Source organism: Ranitomeya imitator, chromosome 2 (assembly GCF_032444005.1).
Source record: "Ranitomeya imitator isolate aRanImi1 chromosome 2, aRanImi1.pri, whole genome shotgun sequence".
Lineage (NCBI taxonomy): Eukaryota > Metazoa > Chordata > Amphibia > Anura > Dendrobatidae > Ranitomeya > Ranitomeya imitator.
Window position 1 is genome coordinate 469,386,940 of NC_091283.1, and position 17,397 is coordinate 469,404,336.

The 17,397-nt window shown below is 45.8% G+C and overlaps 1 protein-coding gene across 1 annotated transcript in view; it reads right to left on the reverse strand.

Annotated features, from left to right (window-relative positions):
• Positions 1 to 566: 566 nt before the first annotated feature.
• RAB22A (RAB22A, member RAS oncogene family) overlaps positions 567 to 17,397 on the reverse strand; it is a 34,483-nt gene continuing 17,652 nt past the window's right edge. Inside the window, exons 5-7 of the mRNA XM_069751241.1 lie at positions 14,202 to 14,308; positions 11,519 to 11,628; positions 567 to 1,767 (exon numbers count right to left, since the gene is read on the reverse strand). Coding sequence (XP_069607342.1) covers positions 1,673 to 1,767; positions 11,519 to 11,628; positions 14,202 to 14,308 — 312 coding nt within the window. The 3' untranslated portion in view covers positions 567 to 1,672. The remainder of the gene's footprint in view (positions 1,768 to 11,518; positions 11,629 to 14,201; positions 14,309 to 17,397) is intronic.

Genomic DNA, 17,397 nt, shown 5'->3' on the forward strand with positions numbered 1-17,397 from the left:
TTTACAGATCAAGTGTTCACAAAATAAAAAAAAATAAAATCAAGCAGAAATGTCCATTTTTGATCTGAAAATGTTCCATTAAAATTAAAGTCTATAGGTATGTAAAAATCACAAATGGTACACATTGTCACCCATATGTGTCCAATTTTAAGAGAAGCTTTGTGATTTTTTTTGGGCATAAGAAAAAAAAAATCACTGCTGTTGAAGACGGCAATTCTGACCGAACAGTGATGAATATCTGATCCAAAACACTGAGAAAAAAGTGGACGTCTGGATGAGGTCTATTGATTCCAACAGGAACTATGAAATACTGCATTTCCACTGTCAGTGCTGCGAGAAAACTGAACACATACTTTTAGAGATGAGAAAATACATTTGCAGGACCTTGGTCCAGCAGGACAGGACCCCTGTTAACGCTTATCTGCCGACATACCCAACGCCTCTTCATATTATCAGGCCCATCGTATGGGTCACGTCATAACAATGATATTGCGCCTGTGTATCCAAATCAGAAGAGGCACTGGGGATTTCAGCAGGTAGGAGACGGTTCAGAGGGATCCAGCGCATCAATTCGGTCATCTTTACTGAGATAAATTGACAGCTGATCTCACAAAATCTTGAAACTGGACATGCCATAATTCAGGGACCCTTTTAACAAAACGAGATTGTCCAAATAGGACTACCCCTTTAAGTATTAATAAAAGATATATCAAGTAAAACAAAAAATACTAGCACAGTTCAGAAAAGCATTGAAAGTGGTAAAATAACATTGCTTAAAATATGCACACGAGAAGAACGTGTGCCCATATAAGAGTGATACTTCCCTTTAAGAGGTAACAAAATGTCAAAACACTGCAATCTACACTGCTGATACAATTCAGGCCTTCCCCCTATATTCAGATGTGCCCTGTCCCCTCCTTTTTGCCGCCCAAAGGGCTATTCCAGTCTCAGATGGGACCCCCACAGACTGACTAAAGGAGGAGATTTATGTCCCTTATATGGGAACAAGGCCAGAAGTTTTTTTTTTCAAGAAGTTTTTATGTGGCCTTTAATATTTGCAAAACAAAGATGAAATGAGCGCTATAATCAGCATTTAGGACACACAGATTCTCCAGTGGATTCCTTGCAGATCTGCTGCAAATTCCACAATGGAACATTTCACCTAAGTCTGAACATATACCAACGAGCCATATACCGGAGTCAGTTGGATATGATCAGGACAGGGCACCAGCTTTTGGATTTAAGAATGGGTGGTTTCATTCATGGACAGAAAGCAAAAATGTAAATACCCATGAAAAGAAAAATAAAATAGGAGGTTGGTCACCTTTGTGATTATATCCAAAAATAAAGTCCTAAAAAGTTCAGATTAACTACTGAATGGTAATCATTTCCTATTCTGTTGGGGCTTAATGTCCTCCTAGAGGACAAACATGGAAAACTATGAGTTATAATGCGAGATAGAAGAGGGTAGAGGGTGAAAGCACAGATTATGTACACGACTCAGCGTCGTAGGCAATAAAAAGATGGACGGTTTATATACAACATTTTCCCTTTAAAGTAGATATAGTCTGTGCAAAGCTGGTAGCGGTGGAAGCATACACACTGTGTGCATAGTGGTATCAGTCCGGAGGAGGCTTGACTGCCATAAAGTCCTGTATACTGATGCGTCTGGTCAACAGCATCTGTGATCGGCCTCTGATGTTTGTCTTCGAAGCTTGAACCCCTTCACAGTGGCGGCGCTGGCATTACCGGAGGGTATCCTTCTACCTAAACGAGTAATGAAAAGGATAATTACAGCTACAGCATTTGTGATATTTCCTTATTCCAGGGTAAAGATAAACAAACCAGAACTGTAAACTTTGAGGAAGAGAGACAGGAAGGGAGACAGGGAGACAGCAAGGAAGAGAGAGCGAAAGGAAGAGAGAGAGAAAGAGAAGCTCCTACACTGAGAACAGTTGCAGTGTGAGGGTCAACGAAAGGAGGACGGCCTATTTCCAACAGAGCCGAGGAGTGCTACAGCCTCAGTCCAACGCTCTTTAACATCTACATCAATGAGCTGGCGGTGGCCCTAGAGTCCTCCTCAGCACCGGGACTCACCTTCCATGGCACCCAGGAGAAATTTCTGCTGTATGCTGATGACCTCGTGCTGTTATCACCAACCGAGAAAGGCCTTCAGGATCATCTGAAAATCCTATAGACCTTCAGCAGCACATCAACCAGAAGAAAACAAATATGGTGTTCCAGAAAAGAAAGCAGAAACCTGCTGGCCATCCTACCTTTATGATAGACAACTGTCCACTTACAGAAACCAACAAGTACACCTACCTGGGCCTAGAACTCAGCCAGTCAGGGAGCTTCAAGCAAGCCATAGAGTTACTGAACTGAAAGACAAAGCATCCAAAACCTTCTACACCATCAGAAGACGTCTGTATCATCAAAAGGCACCAGTAACCGTTTGGCTAAAAATCTTTGACTCCGGGGGGCGTGGCCTAGCGACGAATGTGAGCGGACGTGCGAAGGGTCTCTCTCCCTGCACCGCTCCTTAAACTTACCCTTTCAGGCGCCGCCGAACGCCGAAAACCGGGCAGAGGGACCCCGCAAGTCCCCGGCGAGGGGAAGAAGGCTCCGGAGTTGATAAGCGGTGAGGAGCGGAGATGCCGCGCTGCAAACAGTCGGCGCCTGCAGCCGGCGCGAAAATTCAAGATGGCGCCGTGGCCGAGGAGGAGGCGGCCAGGGCCAGCGCTACATACCGCCGGAGGCTGGAGGTAATAGCCCGGCTGGAGCGATTTGCCCGCACGGAGGAGGGGGGAGCCCTGCTGCTGGGTCCAGAGGGACTTGAGGTGGAGGAAGCCCTGATGAGGCAAGAAAGTGGAGGGGACGCTGGGACCGGTGAAGTGGAGGTGCAATGTTCCCCAGGGAGGGCGCAGGGAGCGCACAGTGCAGAAAGTGTGACACCTGCTGCTAGCCCTGTGCAGACCAATGACTCTGATGTGGTACTGCAGCCAAGGATGGGGGAACCAACACTGCAGGACATTTTCTCTGTCGTTATTCACTGCAAATCTGCCCTGGCCGCGCTGAATCTGAGGGTGGATGATCTGACAGTTGAAATAAAGTCCCTTAACTCTGCTATGCGCAAAGTGGAGAAAAGAGTGGAGGTGGTGGAGGAGCGTGTGGGCAGTGTGGAGGATCAGACAAACGAACTGTTAAAAAGAGAAAAGAAATATATTCAACGAATTGCAGAGCTGGAATTTAAGACAGATGATTTGGAAAACCGATCTCGGAGAAACAATTTAAGAATAATTGGGGTGCCGGAGAAGGTGGAGGGAAATAATTCCACTGAATATATTGAGGCATGGCTCAAGAACTCGGTGGGAGGAGCAGACCTTACCAAACATTTCTCGGTGGAAAGGGCTCATCGGGTCCCCACTCGCCCTCTGCCGCCCGGCTCGGCCCCTCGTGCCATATTGGCAAAAATTCTGGACTACCGGGATCGGGAGACTTTACTGAGAAAGGCCAGGCTGAGTGATGGCCTGAGTATAAATGGGAATCGGATCTCCATTTATCCGGACTACTCGGCATCGGTGCAGAAAATTAGAATGAAGTTTGGGGAGGTCAAGCGACGGCTCCGTGAACTGGACCTAAAATACTCAATGCTCTACCCAGCTAAGCTTAGGGTCGTGGCGCTGGACCGTGTTCAATTTTTTCAAAATCCGGAGGAGGCGATGCAATGGCTGGACACCAACGCCAAGAAGATTGGCACTGAGCGAAACCGTTAAGAATGTTTCGGAAGGATTGTGACTCTGCTGGTTCTGCCTCTCTTCGTTGGAGGGGTCCTTTCTGAATGTTACTGTTGTAGATGGTTCAACTGCACCTAACGTTTACAGTATTATGTTCGGCGGCGTAATGAATATTTCATATTGGTCGCGGTGTGGGGGGAAGAGATGGACGGCAAAAGACTTAGTTCTAGGGTATACTAAGTGCCCTCGGTTCTCATATAGAGAAAGAAAGTTCGGAGTATCTGAGTTATCTTGAGTTTTAGATGGGGAAGGTTGGGTTAGTTGGTGGGATGGGGGGTGGGAAGGGGGGGGAGGAGGGCATTGGGGGAGACCTGGGAGAGACGATTCTTATTTTATACCTTTTTCTAAGGAAATGGGAGGGAAGGTTAATATTATAAGTTGGAATGTTAGGGGGCTAGCGGACGCTACTAAACGTGCGGCAATATTTCAGTACTTAGTGAAACAGAGGCCCTCGGTGATATGCCTGCAAGAAACTCACTTAGTGGAGGAAAAAGTAGATATGTTACAGAAAAAATGGGTGCGCAGGGCATATCACTCGACTTTCTCTAATTATGCAAGGGGGGTGTCTGTTTTGATCCATACTAGTACTCCATTTGAGGAAGTTGAGGTTAAAATTGATAAAGATGGTCAGTATGTCCTTTTGGTGTGTAAAATTCTTAACCGTCTGATTTGCATTGTTTCAATATATATACCCCCGCCGTATTCTGGTAAGAAAATTCAAGAGATTTTGGGGCATATGAGAGGGTGGGTCGGGGTTCCTCTTCTGGTGGTTGGAGATGTGAACAATATTGCCGACGACCATTGGGATAAGAGTAATCACGCTCCGCTACGTAGGGACGGTAATGGCACTCCTTTTGGGAATTACCTTAGAGAAATAGGCTGGATTGACTTATGGCGGGTTCGAAACGCTAATACTTATTCTTATTCCTGTTACTCGACCACGTATGGTTCTATGTCTCGTATCGATGTCGCCATGGGCAATGATGGGATGAACGAATTGTTAAGTGAGGTGGAATATAATCCCAGGATTCTATCAGATCATAGTCCAGTTCGGGTATCATTAAAATTATCTGAACAGGTTGGTTCACGGAAGATGGGATGGAAGGTCCACCCCTCCTGGTTACAACTCTTGGACATGGAAAGGGTGGGGGCTGAAATAGAGGAGTTTTTTAGGATTAATGATGGGAGTGCGGAATGCCACGTAGTATGGGACACCATGAAGGCGTATTTAAGGGGGATTCTGTTTCGTGACATTTCACGACATAAGACTAGGACTAGAGTACAGGATCAAGCTATTCTGGAAGAACTGAAGGCAGCTGAGGCAGCATTGGGGGCCCATTGTACTAAGGAGTCTCAGAGTCGGATGAGGAAGGCCCAAGAGGAGGTCAATCAATTATATTTGAGAAGGGCGGAGAGATTGCGGGCCTTTCAAAAAGCGTCTTTTTATTCAGAGGGGGAAAAGGTGGGGCATTTACTTTCGGTAGTGGCGTCTGCACAGAGGGACTCCTCTCATGTCTACTCCATTAGGAGGGAAGATGGAATATTGGTTACTCAGGGGGAGCAGATTTTGGAAGTGTTTAGGAAATTCTACAATAAGCTATATACTTCAAGTGTGGACAGGGGGGCTGAGGACATGACGGACTACTTGGAGGGGATTGACCTGCCTAGGTTGAGTAAAGAAGACTGTGAGTTGTTGGAGGAGCCGATTGGGGAGGAAGAATTGGGGGCCGCTTTGGCGGGGGTTGCTGGGGGTAGGGCTCCGGGGGCGGATGGTATTCCAGCTGAGATGTACAAGGTATTGAAAGAAACTTTGTTGGCCAAACTGTCGGAGGTGTATAATAGGTCATTGGAAAGAGGGGAGTTACCTGTTTCAATGAGAGAGGCTATCGTGGTCGTTATCCCTAAGGCCGACAAGGACCCACAATTACCAGAATCCTATAGACCAATCTCACTTTTGACGGCTGACATTAAGATACTGGCAAAAGCTCTGGCAAACAGGTTATCTAGGGTGATTGACAGACTGGTTCACCCGGATCAGTCAGGCTTTATGCCCAATAAATCAACGGCACTTAATCTGAGAAGGTTATTTTTAAATTTGCAAATCCCTTCTGACAATGTTGGCAAACGGATTGTGGTATCCTTGGACGCTCATAAGGCTTTTGATTGCGTGGAGTGGAGTTATTTGTGGTCAGTACTGGAACGAATGGGGTTTGGACCTAAATTTATCTCATGGGTGCGGCTGTTGTACTCTTCTCCGGTGGCCAAAATTAGAGTGAATGACGCTCTCTCTGAGACTTTCTCTTTATCTAGAGGTACTAGACAGGGCTGCCCTCTGTCCCCGCTGCTCTTCGCCTTGGCGGTGGAACCCCTTGCCGCAAAGATCAGAGGGTCCCGGGAGGTGAAGGGTTTTATGTACGGGGAGGCGGAAGAAAAAGTAGCGTTATACGCTGATGATATCCTGCTCTTCTTGGAGGATTCCGAGGGGACCTTGGTAAAGACGGAGGCCATTATTGAGGAATTCGGGAGTTATTCGGGCTTAAGGATCAATTGGGACAAATCGAATATGATGTTGATAGATGGGGATAGTGGGGACGGTGATGGGGGGGACTCTGTCACAAGGTTGAGGCTAGTTGAGAAATTTAAGTACTTGGGGATTCAGATCGCACTCCCTCTGACTAGCTTTGAGGAACTGAATTTGGCACCTCTTCTGCGTAAGATACGTACCAAGGTCCAGGCGTGGAAAAAGCTACACTTATCGGTAATTGGTAGGATTAACCTGATAAAGATGATTGTGATGCCGCAGTTACTCTATGTGTTGCACAATTCCCCTATATGGATATCGCAGAATAGGTTTCGGAGGATTAGATCTTTGTTTGGTGAGCTGATCTGGGGTGGGAAGAGCCCCAGATTTAAACAGGAAACCCTACAGAGACTAAAGACGGAGGGAGGGGTGGCATTGCCCAATCCGTGGTTGTATTTTTTGGCCTCACAGTGTCAGCATTTCAAGGGATGGGGAGATGGGTCAGGTGGGATGCGGGCACCTTGCAGCCTGAGATCATTGATTGGGACAAAGGTGTTGAGTGAGGGCCTAGAGGGGGGACATTTCCGTGAGAAAGGTTCTAAATTTTGCACTGTAAGGCTCATTCACAAGGTGTGGGATAAAGTTAAAGGAATTAGGGGTGTACGGGCACTCACTAGATTCTCACCCATTTGGAACAACTGTGTCCTACAGGAGTTTAGACAGATGGAGGGATTTCATATTTGGAGGGAGGCAGGCATCTCTCGGATGGGCCAGATTTTACATCAGGGTAGAGAGAGGTACACCTCTCGTGTCTCCCCTTTTCCTCATAGTTTGTAAGCTTACGAGCAGGGCCCTCACTCCTCTTGGTATCTGTTTTGAACTGTATTTCTGTTATGCTGTAATGTCTATTGTATGTACAAGTCCCCTCTATAATTTGTAAAGCGCTGCGGAATATGTTGGCGCTATATAAATAAAAATTATTATTATTATTATTATTATTATTAATTAGAGACTTTGAGATATTGCAGGAAGAATTTTTACTCCCGGAGTCTGAGATGTACCAATACCGTCGTCTTTCTCATGCGTACCGGGCACAGTGTAAGAGAGGGCCTGTTGAAATCCAGGTGGATCTTATGCTGGATTTTATCCTTGAAGGGGGAGGCACGAAGGGGGTGATTTCGGGTATATATGAATTCCTTCTATTTTCTTTTCTGGCGGAGCACCCTATTAGAGCAAGGGCGAAATGGGAGGCTGACCTGGGGGCGATTGATGATGACCGATGGGAATCAGTATTGGATTATGTGCCCAAGATATCAATGAGTGAGCCTGGTAGGCTGTCACAATTATTTGTCATTCATAGGGCTTACAGAACCCCAGACATGTTGTTCAAAGCCGGATTAAGGCCTAATTCAGAATGCCCTAGATGCTCGCAGTCCGAAGCAGGCATCCTTCATATGTTGTGGCAGTGCCCCAGGCTGTCCTCCTTTTGGGTGGTGGTGTTGAATAAAGTGGGTTTGGCATATAGTTGTAATGTGCCTCGGGATCCTCTGGTATGTGTTTTGGGCTATGTGGAGGAGGTAATAACTGATAAGCTGTATAAAACGGTTATAGCTAGACTGTTATTTATTGCGCGAAAGTTGATCGCCAAATTCTGGATTAGGGAAGAGCCACCAACAAGGAGAGACTTTATGAAGCAAGTGGACCATATCATTGCTTTGGAGAAGAGTATCTACGTTAGGAGGAATAAGATGGACCTCTTTGACAGGTTGTGGAGCCCGTGGCTTGAATCAATGTGACCTGAAGACCTTTTGCCCCTATGGAAATATTTTTTGACAAGTCATCTTCCTCTTCTTGTACTTTTGTATGTGATAATTTAGTGGGGGATGACTCTTGACAGGTCTCTAGTGGGTGGGGGGAAGGGGGGTGGGAGTTTGGTTTGGGACTAAATAAGTTTTCTAACAAAAAAAAAAGTATTGTGTATTTGTATATTGCTGAAAACAAACTATTCCTTTTATTGTCTATGCACAATTTTGATGGTTTAATAAAAATATCTGATTCAAAAAAAAAAAAAATCTTTGACTCCATCATTGCCCCAATTATTCTGTACGGCAGTGAGGTCTGGGGCCCAGACTCATACCCAAACTTGTCAAAGTGGGACGCTGGGCCGAATGAAATATTCCCCCTAGAGTTCTTCTCCAAGTCCATAGGAGCACATCAAACAGTGCCTGCCGAGCAGAGCTGGGCAGATTTCCACTATACCTCGCAATCCAGAAGAATCAAGGCTCATCTACAAAGTAGTAGTCCCAGCTCCTACCATCACAAAGCCTTCCTACACCAGGAAGCCTCCCAACACAAAGTACCCAAAGCCAACCTGAACCAAGCCATCAACCTACATGGCCTGACAAAAGGCGAAATCTGGAAGATGGTACACAAAGTCAAAGAGGAATATCTCAGCATCTGGACGAACGACAAACAAATCCCAGAAGCTGACGATATACCAGAACCTACAGAGGGAGTACAAACAGGCCCCATATCTAGAGAAACTAGAAAACCCCAAAGAGCGACAGATCCTGAGCCGGTACAGACTGAGCGCCTACAGCCTACTCATAGAATCCGGGCGGCACCGACAGAACTACAAGCCCAGAGAGCGCACACTCGGCCAGCAGTGCCCCCAGGAGGCCGTGGAGGTGCCCCAAATACTCTAGAGTGAGGGACACTCACTTCAAGACACTGTCTGAACCCCTCCCAGACTTCACCTCCATGGAGGAGGAAGAGAAACTGACGATAATACTGGGGGAAGAGGAAAGTACAGCGGCCATAGCAGCGGAATATGTCAGTGTCAAACTAAGAGGAGATTGATATGTCATGGACTTCTATACCCCACCCTGGACATGCTCCTCTCCTCTAAAAGAAGCCTGATATATCCCGGACCTCTATATGCCTCCCTACCCCCTTCCACCCCCCCACCCCTCCCGTCCCCCTATTTTTACCATTTGCTTTGGCAATGCTAACATGTACTTAGTCCTGACAATAAAGCTCATTTGAATTTGAGGGAGCGAGAGAGCAAGAGAGAGAGAAAAGAGAGAGCGAGAGAGAAAGAGCGTGTGTGACAGTCACAACACATGCATGGAGAGCCTGTGTGTTGGGCTCTCCATGTATGTGTTGTAACTGTCACACAGCCGCAACACATGCAGCTGCGGCACCAAACAGTTGAATATCGGGAGCGCTCCAGGTATCCGGGTTCCCAGTGCAGCTATTTGGTAAGCACTATAACTATTTAGATAATAATTTTATATAGTGCCAACATATTCCGCAGCGCTTTACAAATTATAGAGGGGACTTGTACAGACAATAGACATTACAGCATAACAGAAATCACAGTTCAAAATAGATACCAAGAGGAGTGAGGGCCCTGCTCGCAAGCTTACAAACTAAACATTTATCTGAAGCTATTCGCTCATCCCTACAGATAACATAACACAGGACCAACCATTGACAATACGTGATAATCTTAGCTCCCTCTCTGCACAATGACAGCTGAAAGTTGCCATGCTGGTTATCAAAAATAGAGGTGAACCCACAACATTTTTTTTTAAATTATTTATAGTGCAGTTGCCAGTTGATGAATACTCCCATCAGCAGCAACTGCTCTCGCTGTTATTAGCGGCAGCAGGTGTAGGCTTATGGGAGTAGTACTCTCTCATCAGCTGTCACCTCTGTGACTGGAGGTAAACTTTTTCCCGTTGGTCACAGCTGCTGGCGCTTTGACCGGCAGTAATAATCTTACCACAAATCAGAGCCGCCAGTGTTTCTCGCGCTGTCATAAAGAGGACTGTCTGGGGAAACACCCAATGTTTGTGGTGCCGAACCCAAACAGTAACTCTGGGTCCATGACCGAACAGTACTTTACTGTTCGGGTTCGCCCATCTCTATCTACAATCAATATTTAAAAACAAATTATTAAGTAAGAATATACATCACTTTCTGGTTGTAATTAGTTAAAAACAAAGGAGTGTTAGGCTACTTTCACAGTTGCGCCGTGTGACGTCTGTCGCAATGCGTCGTTTGGGGGAAAAACCGGATCCTGCAAATGTGCCCGCAGGATGCGTTTTTTGCCCATAGACTTGTATTGCCGACGGATCGCGACGTATGGCCATACGTCGCGTCCGTCGTGTAATGGATGCATTGTTTTGGCGGACCGCCGGCACGAAAAAACGTTAAAGGGAACGTTCTTTCGTATGTCGCGTCCGCCATTTCCAACCGCACATGCGCGGCCGGAACTCCGGCCCCTCCTCCCCGGACTTTAGAATGGGAAGCAGATGTCATGCCAAATTTTCATAACGTGCAAATGTGAAAAAAGCCTAACATTTCATTTAGAAATGGCAGAAATTTGCGAATGATCTTTATTGCAAATCTACTACAGATTTGTATATAAATATATGTAAACCAGACTGAGTTATCAATGTTGTATTCTTCCGGTCTACAACCAAACCCTATGTATAATACTGCAATCGTTTATTACTCTTTTGCCTTTTGCTAACATTTTCTTGGTATTATTCACACCCAACATGTCATTTACGCCTGGAGAAACTTCTGAACAGCCAAATTCAGAGTGATAGACAAAGGGAAAGAAGAAATGGGAATGCCCACTAAGCTCTGAACATGCAGCTCCACAAGCAGGTCTTGAAAATGAAAGAAGCACAATATGGAAGTCAGCCAACAACACAGTGAAATGTGAACCTCTACAGGAACCCAGCAAAAAGAGTTTTCTCATCTGTCATGTTGCAATGGAGGACATGTTATCACTCAAGAACAAAAAGGATGACATAGGACAGTGCTCCCCAACTCCGATCCTCAAGAGCCACCACCAACAGGTCATTTATTCAGGATTTACTTACTATTGCACAGGTGATGGAATACTTGCCTTTCCAGGTAATGCAATGATCACCTGGGCAATACTAAGGAAATCCTGAAAACATGACCTGTTTGTGGCTCTTGAGGACCGGAGTTGGGGAACACTGACCTAGGATATGTCAAAAATGTTTGATAGATGCGGGTCCTGCCTCTGTACCTGCAAGTATCCCCAGAAGGGGGTTCTCAATCATCTTTCCACCTCATTAGGGTGATACTGTATCAATGAATCAATAGAACCATGTGCACATCTATATGAAGAACTCACCCAATTCTCCTAGCTACTTACTAATTTCTATGAAGAGCTCATTGATGTTGATGGCATTCTTGGCACTTGTCTCCACAAACACAGCATTAATCGAGTCAGCATAATCCTTGGCATCTTTCTCCAGCACTTCTCTAAAAGAAATTGACATAAAAGCATACATTTGGTTACTAGCACAGTTTACTCTAGGTTAAGGGTATGTGCACACGTTGTGGATTTGCCTGTGGAATTTTTTGTGCGGATTCTGCATCTCTTGGCAGAAAAAGCAGGTCAAAATCTGTGTGACTTTTATGCGGATTTTGTGCATTTTTGTTGTGGATTTACTGCGGATTTCATGCATTTCTACCCCTGCGGATTTCTATTATGGAATGGGTGCAGAAACGCTGCGGATCCGCACAAAGAATTGACAAGCTCCTTCTTTTAATCTGCAGCGTTTTCCGTGCGGAATTTTCCACACCATTAGCACAGCATTTTTTTGTTTGCCATTGATTTACATTGTAGTGTAAATCACTACCCAGTACAGTGCCATTCTCATCCATGTGGCGGTGTCTGATACTGCACCTCAGCCACAAATACTTAGACCCAAATACGCAGCACTTCCCTTAAAAAAACTTAAATGGGATTTCCCACTTTAAAAAAAAGCGGTCCCTGAACGGGTTTATATTTGTAAAATAGTGTATAGGACGGGTACTCTTCTTCCCGGGTCCAGAGTTAGGTCTATGCTGCTGATCTGCTTTCTAGGATTTGGCTGCAGCAGAAATGTCATGTCGACAGTGTAGAGCATGAGCTACTGAGCTCACTGATTGGCTGCAGCAGTGATGTGAGCTGTCGAAGTGACGTTACCGCTGCAGCAAAAGAACAGACCCCAAACTTCAGCCCCTTCACCAGTATCAGTTCATGCAAATATCGGAGACCTGTTAGAGAGCTGATTTGCTGTGTAAGACTCCTTACCCTAACCAAGTTGGTCCTTCCAACAATGAAGATTGACTGTTTGCATTATATTGTAGGTTTTTTTTTTAATTGAAAGTGGTAAGTTAAAGGGATTGTCCACTACAGGACGACGCCAGCTTAGTGGATTCAGAAACTGAATGAAAATAAAAAATGTGTGTCCTCCCCTACTGCAGCGGCGCCATTACAGCGATGTCACTGCCGCTGCTCCCGGAGGCGACACGACGTCAAAATTGACAGCTGCCGTCTGTACTATTGACAAAGACTTATACTAGGGGTCGAAACGTTGCTGCGGTTTCTGTATTTGTGATGCTATAATAAAGCCAGTTGATCATTATTGGATGCTGAAACCAGATTCTTTTATCAGAGCAAATATTGATGAGCTGACCCTCATTGCCTGCAGCCGGCACGTGACAACGTCATGTCATATCACAGGGAGCAGTGGCACAGACATCGATGGAACGGCACCGCTGCAGGAGGAGAGTATATATTGTATTTATTATAATTCGGGTCATAAATTGATTACGTTGAGGTTGTCCGGTAGTGGACAACACCTTTAGGAATCAGCCACCAAATACTGACAACCATAGACATATCCAGCATAAATCCTGCCTAGTCAGAATGGATATCTAAGATGATAACTTTGGTGGGTCGATTGACTAAAACCTTGGAAAGAATTTTTATGTTGCGTCTTAATAAAAAGATCAGGCTAGATGACTCTACCAATTGTGGATCCTTATCAGGCTTCAAAATACCTCTATGGTAGAAGCATTCATTGATTATGGCACACTACCCCACTCCTTAACCCTAAATAGAAGCACTCAATCCAATACTATCAATGAGGCAAATTCGATCAATGTCCTGGTGATTATATAGGACAAATATATTCCATGGCACAGAACAATCAGCCATACTAGAGTTTATAATACTGCTTGCTCCTAATCAATGGCCTGTGCAAACATACCATCGGTCAGGAACCGAATGAGCAAAATGCTTCTCTGTCGACTGATCAGATCATTCATGTGGGCCCAAACAGAGAATGTGCTGCCTGTGTGTATGCGGACCATACAATTGTACTAAGGATCGTTCACCCCCAATAGAGTTTGCTATTTGCCCCATGTTATGTGCTCAGTTTTGGCAGAAAGCTGCCTGTGTGAACCCACCTTTACTTGGTTTATCATAATATCAAAAGTATTATATGTGAATCGAAAAATGAAAGCAACACAAACATAAAAGATATTAAATGCCCTTGAGTGTTTTTACATTAGCCAGATTGGTAGGTCACCCCTCAGTTTGTGTTATGGTGTGACGCACATATGATGTCATGGCCGGCTGGATAATCAAAAGAGAAGCCAGGGATGTCGACAGATACAAGAAGGTTTGCAGGGCTCTGTCCTGCAGCCGTAGAATAATGGACCTCGCCACTGGATCGGGGTCCTGCAAACGTATTATCTTCATATGGAACTATCCACACATACAAGCAGGGTCATGGAGTCACGGCCAATTTTGGTGGAGTCGGAGTCATGAAAATTGAGGAGTCGGAGGTTTGGCTTACCGACGCCATGGCCCTGCATACAAAACTGATTACTAGGCCGCTGCCCAATTAGCACAATATTTTGTAGCATCCACACAGCAAAAAAACCTCAAAGAATCTAAAAATGCACAAAGTTGGTTGGGCAAGCGCAGGTAAAATCTCAGATTTTGGTCCAGGACAATCTGGGAAGCAGATTCGCATCATGTATTTCTTACTGCGAGTTACCTGACATCATTCAGATCACATTTGTTTCCAGCTATTGCCACCACTATGTTAGGAGGTCCATGCTGACGTAGCTCTTTAACCCAATTTTTTAGTGTTGTGAAAGTTTCCTGTAAAACATAAGATTTTGGATCTGTTATTTTTTTTTTTTATCTTTGCAGTAGCTAATAAACAGCAAAACAAAAATAAACCGCAAATCTCAGGTGATGGTGGTACAATAAATCTAAATGTATTTGGTATGTCATGTGTATATGCCATGAGTACTGACCGAAGTATACCTCAGGTTACAGGCATACATCACCTATTGACTCCCATGTAATCATGCATTTGCACAGAAAAACTCAGATATACAATGTTTCTTTTCAAAAAGTTATAATACTGTACAATGGCCCAGCAAAGGCCAAAAGGACAGTCTTTTGGCCTCCATTGGATGACTTCTTTAGCCCTATGAATACACTTAGCATATGCCGCCGAGAGCTTTTCCCAGCATATATACAAAGTGTACGGCTTAAAGTGATGTGAACAGGACCTTAAACAGGATCTGTCACAAGCAAAAACCTGTTATAGTGGATGCACTCATATAAATAAGCCATAAGGTGGCACAAGGCAGTGATCAAATATTATTAGCATAAAGCATGGGGGATAAGTAGCTGCCAGACACACATGGAAAACAAAAGAGGAGAAGATTCAGTCAATCAGATTTGTTCTCCTTAATATAACAGCACTTCAATAATAACAAAAACAGCCCAGGACTGGGAATAAACCCCCAGGAATTACAATGAAGTGAATAAGAATACCAGATAAACATCAGAAAATAGTTATTGGATATAATGAAAATAAAACAAATCTTATTAAAAAGAGACCACAAAAAATCCACCATAGCACATGTCCAGAAAATAAACCAGTACATAATGTATAGGATCGTGGAACAGTAAGAGGAAGGTACGATAATCTTTACCTTAATACAGCACTAGGCACAGGGCCATATTTGCCACTAGGCACTTGAGGGCACATGCCTAGGGCGGCAGGATGCGGGGGGGCGCACTTGAGCAAGGTTTTTTTTTTGGTGGGGGGGGGGTTTATAAAGTCCGGAGTCAAGCGCCCGCCCCCCCCCCCCCTCCCTCTCTCCCTCCCTCTCCCTGAAGACTTCATAGTCGCTCTCCTCCAGCGGTGCCTGCTGCAACTCCGTCTCAGCGCCGGCAGCTCGTCCTGTCCTCAGCGGTCACGTGGTACCGCTCACTAAGGTGAGGAATATGGACACATATTCATGACCTTAATGAGCGGTACCACATGACCGCTCACGCAGGAAGAAGTTGCCGTGCCGGGAGTCGGGACAGAGCTAGAGGGATGTTCGGCGCGGTGTGGGAAAGGTGAGTATGAGGGACGGGGGGATGAAGGAGGACGGTAAGCCGAGCCATGCAAGATGGGAGCAGAGCAGGGGGTGGGGGGGGGCTGGGGGGAGTTTAGAGATGAGCCACGCATACAAAGGGGGGAGAATATGAGCCATGCATACAGGAGGGGGAGTGAATATGAGCCATGCAGACAGGAGGGGGGGGGTGAATATGAGCCATGCATACAGGAGGGGGGGTGAATATGAGCCATGCAGACAGGAGGGGGGGGGTGAATATGAGCCATGCATACAGGAAGGGGGGGGGAATATGAGCCATGCATACAGGAGGGGGGGAGGGAATATGAGCCATGCATACAGGAGGGGGAGGGAATATGAGCCATGCATACAGGAGGGGGGGGGGGGGGAAATATGAGCCATGCATACAGGAGGAGGGGGAATATGAGCCATGCATACAGGATGGGGGGGGGGGAATATGAGCCATGCATACAGGAAGGGGGGGGGGGAATATGAGCCATGCATACAGGAGGGGGGGGGGGGAATATGAGCCATGCATACAGGAGGGGGGGGAATATGAGTCATGCATATGGGATGGGAGGGAGATGAGCAATGCGTACAGGAGGGGGGGGATATGAGCCATGCATACAGGAGGAGGGAGATATGAGCCAAGCATACAGGAGGGGGGGAGATGAGCCATGCATACAAGATGGGAGGGGGGCATTATACAGTATGGAGCATCATGTGTGGCCATTATACAGTATGGAGCATCATGTGTGGCCATTATACAGTATGGAGCATCATGTGTGGCCATTATACAGTATGGAGCATCATGTGTGGCCATTATACAGTATGGAGCATCAGATGTGGCCGTTATACAGTATTGAGCATCATATGTGGCCGTTATACAGTATTGAGCATCATGTGTGGCCGTAATACAGTATTGAGCATCATGTGTGGCCATTATAGAGTATTGAGCATCATGTGTGGCCATTATAGAGTATTGAGCATCATGTGTGGCCATTATACAGTATGGAGCAACATGTGTGGCCATTATACAGTATGGAGCATCATCATCATTGGGACGTGGATATGGGTGTGACTAGTTGTGAAATGGGTGTGGTCAGAAGCGTGGCCTAAAATTTGCCGTGGCACACTACGCGCGCCGCAAACTTTATACCTCTTTGCCTTCTTCAAAAGTTGGGAGGTATGATACCGCGTTTGCCAGATCACGGCAAGTGCCGCAAATCCCATAAGGAATGAATGAGGCCGAACGCAGTGTTGCCGTAAGTTATCAGTTACGCGGCAGATGCAGAAAAACTGCCGGATCTGCTGAAAAAGGCTACTTTCACATCAGCGATTCTTGCCAAAGTCACTGCCGATAGTGTCATACTCACCAAAGGGGGAGGCAGCACTAAAAGTGCCTAGGGCAGCAGAAACTCTAAATACGGCCCTGACTAGGCAGAGATCTGCAGCACAGTGAATGGCTTTGTGTCCATCCACCCCAACGCGTGTTTTGCCCAGGTTCTTCTGGCTGGCGTGTCAAGGTGGAGGATGGGTGCCACATAAAAGGAGAAATGGACCAATGAAAAGGATGCACGTCATGGTTCAGTGATGCGCACAGCGGGAGGTGGCGCATGATTCTCCAACGTGACCTCATGTATAGAATCTCCCCTTGAGGTCAGCTCCCAGACTAACATCAGCCAGGGCCAAAATTATATATATATATATATATATATACAGTGGGGCAAAAAAGTATTTAGTCAGTCAGCAATAGTGCAAGTTCCACCACTTAAAAAGATGAGAGGCGTCTGTAATTTACATCATAGGTAGACCTCAACTATGGGAGACAAA